The following is a 9,805-nucleotide window of genomic DNA, read 5'->3' on the forward strand; positions in this document are numbered from 1 at the left end:
TTTATAGTATATTATGCATTATGGGGTAGACAACCTGTTGATCGCCGCATAATACCTGCTCGATCGCGTCGAAAATGTCTTACGTCATTACAGTAGCTGTCGCACCGCGGTAGCTGTCGCACAGCGTCATTACAGTAGCTGTAGCACCGCGTCATTACAGTAGCTGTAGCACCGCGGTAGCTGTCGCACAGCGTCATTACAGTAGCTGAAGCACCGCGTCATTACAGTAGCTGTAGCACCGCGGTAGCTGTCGTACAGCGTCATTACCGTGCTGTCGCACAGATTGAAATGACCAATTGTTGTCTGGACAAGCCTAACAAGCATGCAAAACGTAACAAATTAACCTTGATCGCAATCAAACATACTTTGCCTACACCAGCATTATGGCAAGCCAATATTTTCAGCATTGAGGAACTGTGTTATACTGTGTTATATTTTTACCTTTTCTGTGTATCCACCCTCCACAGCCTAGATAAGCGCAATGTAAGCTTTTATCTGTTTGTTCGAACTATTAGGGTGAGATCACATAGCCTAGTGCATAATTTTATGCGACCAATGAGTCAAGTACAAGGTTTTGCAAAATAGAAAAGAAAACAAATAGACGAATTCGTGCAACTTAGGTTTAGTTGCATAATTGCACACCATGCAGTTTGTTCAAGGTAAATTCTGAAAATATTTTCCATGCCTCCCACCCCCTCAATAACGGCTCTAAAAAATGTCTTCCTAATCTATATTTATTTCAATATTATTTTTAAACCTTCAATTTTATACCTGCAGTAACTAAACCCTTACTATTTTGTTCAAGTTACTTTACGAGTTTACGTGAACTTAATTTTCCGTTGTTAGGTCGTAATTACACATTTTCGGGGTAGTGATGTGAATGAATACGGCTTAATCAGTGAGTTTATTTGTTTTTTCATTACATTGAAACAGTACTTAAAAATGTTAAAGTTTTGACAATTTGAGTATATGACTCTTAATTAACCATCTGCAACAGGGTTCTGCGATCATCAAGCTTGTCGAGTACTCTTTCGAAGCTTGCTTAAAAATAATTCTACGCACACCGTAAATCTATCACGTGTGATTAGTAAAGCACATAGTCTTTATATTGACGCTGTCTTATTACAAAATTTGAAAAACTTCTTTGAAAATCAAACATACAAACAGACTTTCGTAGAGTGTTCCTTGTGTGAACGCAGAGCTTTTAAAATACTTTTCCATTAGGAATCTAAATTGTTAACAAATAAGGTTGACGGTGCGATACAAGACAAATACTTGTTAAATCAAGACGAAAAAAATGCATTAGTCATAAGAAAAACGTATATTTGTTCCTTGAAGTTTGGATTGAAAAATTTCGTCAATTTCTTTGGATTGTTCACTGCTAAAATAATTCTTCCAATCGCCGACTTTTCCTATATAAAAGAATTATAAGGTGTTTAATTTTGTTTTACCTTTTATCGGCAAAGGACAACGTTAAACTATTGTAAAATATTTAAAAAAATTTTAGTCATGCAACTCCTAAACTTGTGCGCACTGATTACTCTCATTAAAGATCGTTCCTTCGAGTAAAAAACATAAAGATCTCATAAAGCTACTGGTTAAAAATTATTTTAATATTTTAAGTTCATTTAAAGGACGGATTTTTTGTGTAGTTGTAACACTTATAATAATTCTTTAACCATTTTATAACATAAAACCACCATGGTTAGAATATTTGAAAATTCTTTTAGCGAAAAGTATTTCTTTAACGCGGAGAAGAGAACGCATTCGCGGTATAAATTTTAGCAGCAATAAAGGTTATTAAAATGAAGTCGGAAGGTTTCACATAACCCAAGATAACACAACAATTAGTACATAGCCCGAACAATAGCAAAATATTTAATGACAGAAATTGTTTTATCGGCAATATTTTTTTTATCGGCAAATATTTTTTTAACTATGATCTATAGAATAATTTAGAGTTGGCCTTACTACTTTAAGTTGTCGACTTAATTTGTTTAATATGTAACTGTATAACGCACTTCTATCGCTTTCCTTGTTTAAAAATAAGACACGTTTTTTTAGATTACAAAATAGATAGGGTTATTGTTTTGTAGCACAAGCAACACGCACCTTTCCTTAAGATGACAGAGTGAGCTTGGTGAAGCTGTCCGTCGCTTGTAGCTTTGACATCACTCTTCATCGTTTCGATCGAGCAACTTTCTCCTATCGACTTTGCCGCTTCGGGCGCAAGTTCAACTTCAAGGAACGCGGCCAATTTTTTGATTTCACTCGCAAGGTCCTTTAAAGAATTGTTTTAATTGATGTTAGTCGAAAAGATAACTACCAATTATGCGTTCATAAGTGATTAGAACCAACGTATAACTCAGGAAGTGTACTGGGGCTTATAGTGGAAAGACAATAAAATCAGTCGAAGATATGAAAAAAGTATTTCTCTGGATCGCTTTATACTATAAGAAAATATTTAGTTGTACATTCTTTCTATACAATAGGATAAGACTATAATAAAATAAATCGTTTAATTAAAAGTAACTTATAACGTAACATTTTCTAAGCTTAAAATTCGCCACGTCGCTTTGCGATGACATAGTAGGCTATAGTTTACAACAGTGTTTCTTAACCTTTTTTACTTGGGGGCGCACTTAGACACGCATGAAGCACCTTGCGAGCGGAGCGAGCGGGAAATTTTTTAGGTGTACCGGTATTTCTCTTAAATTGCCTGCATTTTTGTTAAGGGACTTCAGCCTTTAAGATTAAAAACGTTATTTTGTCATTTAAGTCTTATTCCGATTAATTTTAATCTTATTTCGACATGTTTAGGTCTTATCTGGACTATTTTAGATCTTATTATGTCGTGGTTATTATTGCGAATTAGGCGTTGTTATGTCGGTTATTTTTTTTCCTTTTGCTCGCGGCGCACCTGGTAGCCTTCCATGGCGCACCAGTGCGCCGCGGCGCACCGGTTGAGAAACGCTGGTGTACAACTTGTAAAACAATATTTAGTGCAAGCTTATATGTGATATGCGTCTAATGAAATTTTATACACCTAAAAATAAGCACAACTCTTAGAAATAAGAAAAAGTGGTACTCTGAGAATATACCTTTTGTAAATCTTCATAGTAGAGAAAGTAAACAAATTTGTTTTCGCGCAACTTATACCAGGACAGAATATGATCGGGATACCAATCGCCCGGCTTGAGATGCCACGAAAATCTTCCTGCAAAGCAATATATTTGATACTCATACGAATCATCTATTCTATCGCAACTTCTTAAAATCGTAAAAAATTTTTGACTGTCATAACAAACAAAATCTAAACGTTTTCTATCTACAAAAGCTTGTTTATATAGCACAAGGTAAAATCTACAAATCTAAAGACGATCAACTGAGGAAAGGCGTTATATGATGTACAAGCTACAAGTTGTGATTTAATTTTTTTCATAGCACGCTAAAATAGTTATTTTTAGTTTAGATTTTAACACTTTTTATTCCAAGCAACAACAAGCTATATATGTCAGTAAATGGTATATTATATAAAAAGAACACAGCTCTCCTTGGTTTTTCATTATTAATATGCCTTGTAACAACAGTTTATTTATAAGCAGTTTTGTTTAGTCTGCTGTCCGATCTGGGAATATTCAGGGACGCCGGAGCGATTTCAGGGCAAGGGGAGCAACTTTTTTGGTAAGGGCAACATAGACCGCAGGCGAGCGTAGCGAGCCGAAATTGGGGGTCCGGGGGTACCCCCCCTGAAAAATTTTTGCGGCCACGCCCTCTAGATTGACTTAAAATGGTACCAAAAATGTTTTAACAAATGTCAACCATGTCATTTTACGATTTTTTTTGCATTTTTCCGTAGCTCAAGCCCTACTCCTGTCGGCCCTGTGGACTAGTAAAAGTTACTTGAATTTTCTAATTTTTCTATTTTTAAGTTAAACAGGAGAGCAGGCGAATCCATTGTAATTTACCCTAAATTATACTGGTATTGCGGTTTCTTATGCATACAAAAAACGTTTATTAAAAATTGTACACTTTTTCACCAGCACTCTCCCTGGTCCATTTGTTTTTTTCTGAGTTATAAAACTATATAGGACAAAATTGAGCAATCAAATAAAAAGTTTAAACTAGGGTCTTCTATATATCTTTTGTTTGGCTACTAGAATATTTAACGTTGTGAAAGCAGTATATCATTTTTCATGAAAAGGGCAATTTTCCCCCCTTGCCCCTCTTAGCAAAGGGCAGGAGGGGCGCTTGCTCCCCCGCGCCCCCCCTCTCCGGCGTCCATGGGAATATTTTATGATCAACAACACAAATTGTCATTCGCAGCAAACAAAATACAAAATTGGATCAAAAAGGAAATTACTAAATTAATTTTTATTGCCTTACAGCTTCTTGTCTTACATTAACATGTTTAAAATTATGACATAAAAAATTGTTAGGCATATCATCAGCGATAAAGTGCGTAAATGTTTTTCACCGTTTAAATAATTTTCGACAAAGTTATCCCATCCGTTGTAAAGCATTTGCTTAACCGGCTCATTGTGAGATTTGGGAAGCTTTTGGTAAAAGTGGTACCACGAAACCATCTGGTCCTTTGGGTTACGAAGAACGTATATCACCTGTAATACATAATTGCAATCGACTGTACGCGTAATTGCAAAAAAGGAGTTTTAATAAAATAATTCTTTCTATAGGAGTTACGTTTCTGATTCCCATAACATTATTTTTTAGTAAAATACGGCTATACAACTTTTCAAACTTTACCATGGACAATTTCAGTATCAACGATAAAATCAGTGATAACCTAAAATCGTAAACCTTAAGAATATGAAATAATAAAAAAAAGTTTTCCTACGCAATAGTCATTTGTTTGAGTTTTTCAATTTTTAAGTCGTTTTATTTGTGGAGAAGTCATTTCAAAAAGACGTGTTTATTATTACACTGATATTTAGACGGGAACCATAAGACCTATGAAAACCAACAATACCAAGGAGAAAAATCTATAATACCACAGCATTAAAACCAATGACATAATAAAGCCTAATACTCAGTAATATATAAGACAGAATACAACTTAGCCTAATCGTCTGAAAATATCATGAGAGAATTTTTCCATATGCCACCACACGGCGATTTGAACTAACTAGTGGGATTCTGTCTAACCAGAATCACTTTTATTGTCTTTACCTGCTATTTGGTACAAAATTTACCCGTTTCCAAACGCCATAGTCTTGTTGATATTCGTCATTTAGCGTTTTACGCCTCGCAGTTAGATAATATTACCTCATTCACGACTTACGTAATATTTGGCGATCAATTTAAGACATCTATTTGTTCTACTGTACTACTTAAAATGCTTTTATTATGGTCTTTGCCTGCTAAGGTAAAAAAAGTCCTTACGTGTAGGCCTACTGTGAAGTTAGATAAACGAAAATTTAGAGTGGCAGCCCTGTTTTTGCGACACTTGATAAAACTCAAAGTAACACCATTTGTGTACAATTAAATTCTCTGCAACAATATTACCTTAGGTAAAATAATTCTAGAAAAAAGAGATAAGATTTAAATATAGATGAAAATATAGCCTATTGTTATAATATAGCATCTCTTCTCTATATTACGATTACTTTAGTTACTTAACAAAAGTGAAGTAAATCGGTAATTTCTAATTATTGTTTCGTTAAAGCGACTTTCCGAGTTTACGACATCAATATTTCTACGTCGGAACCACACTTAACAGGTAATAAAGTGGTTTTTACCTTTGCATTGACAAAACGTTGTTTAAAAGTTCTGAACACAAACTATTTATTTCTGAACCTTTTTAACGTTTTACGTAAAACGACTACAAAACGTTATTTTAGAAAATTAATTATAAAAAGACGTTTGCAGTGTTTATTTTAAAACGTTTAAGAAACGTTTCGGAGCCAAACTTTTATAACCAAGTAAAGCCCATAATTATCAACACACCAATAAAATCGCAGAGGTGTGTTTTCAGCAATATTGTCATGTAGTACAATTAACTGATTAAAACTTTACCTAAATGTTTAGTACAAACTCAATTGTCTTTTTTAAAACTGGGAAAATCGGTCTAGGTAAGTTGTGTCAAACATGCATCCTGCCGTCTTTATGTTGCGGCTTTGTTACCCTTTACACACACGCGAAATATTTTCATTTTTTTGCACTTGAGACGCGGTGTTTTTTGCACCTGAGGCCCCTTTACAAATTAAAAAAAACGTATTAACTGGTTGGATTTCCTGATTTACAATACAATTTTCTGGTTTAAAAAAAAATATTATTCTTCAATGCAAGCTTTTACGTGATGATTTAAACGAAATTCGTGATTTAAAACCGGTGACCTTGCGATCCCTATAGGTTAGGAACCACTGGTTTACAACAAACAACATTTACCTTGGCACCGACTTTCTGCATTTGCTGGTGGTTGACGAGATCACTTGGCAAATGAGTGAAAAACAGCCGTCGTCCCCTCATCTTGTCAATTGTAGCGAACTTTTCAGCTAAAATTTACATGCATTTTTGTAATTTTATGGGTTTCAGGTGACAATTAAATATATCGAATAGTTTTAAAACTCGAAGCTTATTTGAAATTATTATGATTTTCACACTGCCTATTTCGTCAAATTATTATTTTAAGGCTACTTAATTGCATGCAGGCGAACATGTTGGGCAACTATAGGTGTTTAACCCAAGTTCATGATAAAAGCGATCCATCTATATTTAAAAAACACCAAAAATATGAAAAGCATTTCAGACGTTTAACAGTTAAATATAACCCGCTAAAACAAGGTTTTGCGTTTTAGTTTTGTATTTTACTGCTGGATGTAACAACGTGCACATCCAGCTGTAGTTAAGACAATGCATTGTATTTTGTTTCTTCACTTTACGTACCGGTATTGTTAAACTTCGCAGCACATCAACCTTTTGACCGAGAAGCTTGTTAAAAAGTTTAGCGGGATACTAGTTGTTTTTTGTGGTGCAGTGAGATTTATACATTTTCGAAAAAAGTTAAGCCAAAAACATATAAGGTGACAGTCAATGTCAAGTTGATTTAGAAAGACTGACTCAATGAAAATGTAGCAAAATATTATGTATATTATACTACTTGGGTTTGGTACTCACGATTTCCTGTTTCGAGGAATTGCATCGCTAAGGGAAGCTTCTTCAAGTTGTAGAAGGTTTTCGTGTCTCGAAACAGAACATGTCGAACAATTTCCACCGTCCAATTTGTACCTTGATTGACGTTAAAACACTTAAAATAGTTAAAATTTAATGGAATAACCTGGTTTCCTTCGAAATCTTATTGAAATCAGACAACCAACTAAGTTTTTTTTTTTATATATTCTACTTTAAGCGTGCCCTGTTTCCTTAAAAATCCTTAAAAGGCAGATACTTCGGAAAACCTTTTATCCCGGTATTGTATTTTTAGCAACGTATATGAGATACCCAGCGCCAAATTTGTTGATAACTTGTAAGCTGCTTTTCGCCAGTTGTTTTGTAGTTGAATAAACAAATATATAAAGTATTCGACCAGTCGGAGACCAAGGGCCACACCTTTGCTCAGCAAGATTTTAATGCGCAAACTAAATTTAGCGAATTTTTATTCACACAGCCGCATTTTACAGAAAACATATTTTAAATTTTTACAGAAATACCTCTAAAACTATAAGGAGAAGCTATGGACCCCATTATTTTGTTTCAGGCGGAACAAGAACAGCACTAAAAGCAAATAACTCAAAAAATTTGGACACTGCTTTGCAAAAAAGTCGGCGTGAGCTTAGCTCACACTTCAACTGTGTATTTAAACGATCCAAATTGAAGGTGTGTTGGGGAAAGCACAACTATACGATACGGCCACCGTGATGTACGCCATCACCTGCCATTTGGATATCTAAAGCCATGCGTTGCATAGCTTTGGGAAATGGCATAGAATTATACCGAATAGTAAATATAAAAACATACTTGCTCACATCGATGCAGATTTTAGACCTCGATATGGGTCAAAAGAGAATTTAACAGCGATGTTTTTTCCTAGACGTGAAAAGCCGTGTCTGGTCAGCGGTAAATGTATAAGGTTACCACAGGTTAAACCACTGTACTATGGATAGAAACTCACCGGTTTTGGGGAAGGATGCAATAATTACATCGCCTCTTCTTGCCTGCCAGTTTGTAAGAAGGTATTCGATTGCCGAAATCGAAAAATTCGGGATTATTCGATACCCTTTGTATTCCTGTACCATCACTACGTCTTTGGAAAAGGCATCGAAGGAGTTTTGTATTTCTTTTAACTCGCGAGTTAGATCTTCATGGCTGGTTTTAGTGACGTCAAAGAGCGCAAAAACGTCACCCATAGCGCACTCGAAAACAACTTAAGCTAATATATGAACCGAAAGTATGTTTATCATTTCATTGTATTAAATAATACCTTCAAGGCAAAGTTAAGTTTAAAAAAAAACTTTTCATTTTAACGGTAACATAGAATACAGTACCAAATCATTCAACTAAAGATCGAATTATATAACGCGTAAGCCGTTATCGTTGGACAAAAAGCGACTCCAGAAGGGCTAAAGATCATAGTTGTTCTACATATGTGTGTGTATCTTTTATTGAATGATATGCTACAAGAAATTCCCTTCAATGTGAAGTTGCTTGTACTAACAGAATGTAGCAAGCATTCAAGGTTGTTTCTCGACTTACACCTCTGAGTCGATTTAACTCAGTTCGTAGAGCGACGGTCCCAGTATGGCCCTAGGTCGTGAGTTCAAATCTTATTGCAAGCTAGTTATTATTCTAGCCTGCCTTGCTTGCATCAATGATCGAAAAATTAAAAAAAAACTAAAAAAAACGAACGATAAATTCGGTTAGTCTGCCATGCTGGTTTCCGGTGTATGATACGTAAGCCGTAATAGTTGAATCAAAAAGAGACTTCATGACCGCTAGATCACAGCTGTAGTACAATGTTACAAAATAACGCTAAAACTGGTGTAGAGGGAAGATTATTATGTTAGATGTTCGGAGGACACCTGTCTTGCGTCTTAACTGCTTTGGTGTCGACGTTTTGACACACGATATAGTTTGAACGGCGCCGTTGTTTTGGCATCGGATTGTTTGGCCCTGTTAGGGTTATGGACGGCGTTATAATTTGGGTTAGAGCATTAGTCTTGTTACTGATACAGTTATGAGTGGGGTTAGGGGTTTGGTTAAGTTTGGGTCCCATTTTGACGGGTTTGGTCTATTTCTGATTTATACGTTATTACGACTATTTAATTATATTAGTCCTATAAGTTCTTATTCCGACGTTGATGTTGTTCTAATTTTGGTCTTATGGCTTAAGTATATTTAACACTGCCATTCAATTTCCTTGCCATCTTAGTCACATTTCTTGATACATAACTCGAGTGCTAATCTTACGTATGAAAATTTTATGGATCTTTTCTGTGCGAAACACAACTAAACCAAATACGCATCGTGCTGTAACCCCAGATCTATTTTTTAAACACTATATTTTAAATGACAGTAGTCAAAATCTGACATACGTCTCTGGTAAGCGCACCGTTCGAAATACTGTTTTAACAATTGTCGTAGGCTACCTGATATGTTGCCTTCAATCATTCCTAAGTCCTCGAAAACTTTAGGCATATTTCCGCCGAAGCGTTGTATATTTCTGGAGTTGGTTAATAAGTTGCGAAATTGGTGACAGTGCTGACAGCTATTTGATACTACCATTTATTCACTAGTTTTTCCACCGCACATGTTTCGTCATTAGGCTTGTTTACATGGTAAATTTGGCCGC

At 35.3% G+C, this 9,805-nt stretch overlaps 2 protein-coding genes across 2 annotated transcripts in view; one reads left to right on the forward strand and one right to left on the reverse strand.

Moving 5' to 3' along the window:
* Positions 1 to 9,805, forward strand: part of LOC146133259 (acireductone dioxygenase-like) — a 137,701-nt gene that overhangs the window by 53,693 nt on the left and 74,203 nt on the right. The window lies entirely within an intron of this gene.
* Positions 1,303 to 8,363, reverse strand: LOC146133264 (sulfotransferase 6B1-like). The gene is made up of 7 exons (XM_083397703.1): positions 8,129 to 8,363; positions 7,135 to 7,245; positions 6,406 to 6,512; positions 4,478 to 4,619; positions 3,102 to 3,217; positions 2,113 to 2,281; positions 1,303 to 1,412 (listed from the first exon to the last, which is right to left on the reverse strand). The coding sequence occupies exons 1-7, from the start codon at positions 8,361 to 8,363 to the stop codon at positions 1,303 to 1,305; spliced, it is 990 nt and encodes a 329-aa protein (XP_083253829.1).

Source organism: Ascidiella aspersa, chromosome 9 (assembly GCF_963924565.1).
Source record: "Ascidiella aspersa chromosome 9, kaAscAspe10.2, whole genome shotgun sequence".
Taxonomy (NCBI): Eukaryota; Metazoa; Chordata; class Ascidiacea; order Phlebobranchia; family Ascidiidae; genus Ascidiella; species Ascidiella aspersa.

Excerpts from the sequence above, each read along its gene's own strand:
- LOC146133264 (XM_083397703.1), bottom strand. The coding sequence starts at position 8,363 with ATGGGTGACGTTTTTGCGCTCTTTGACGTCACTAAAACCAGCCATGAA. Across the intron at positions 7,246-8,128 it reads TGCATCCTTCCCCAAAACCG|GTACAAATTGGACGGTGGAA; the intron begins GTGAGTTTCTAT and ends ACGTCAATCAAG. Across the intron at positions 1,413-2,112 it reads CTCTGTCATCTTAAGGAAAG|GAAAAGTCGGCGATTGGAAG; the intron begins GTGCGTGTTGCT and ends TCTTTTATATAG.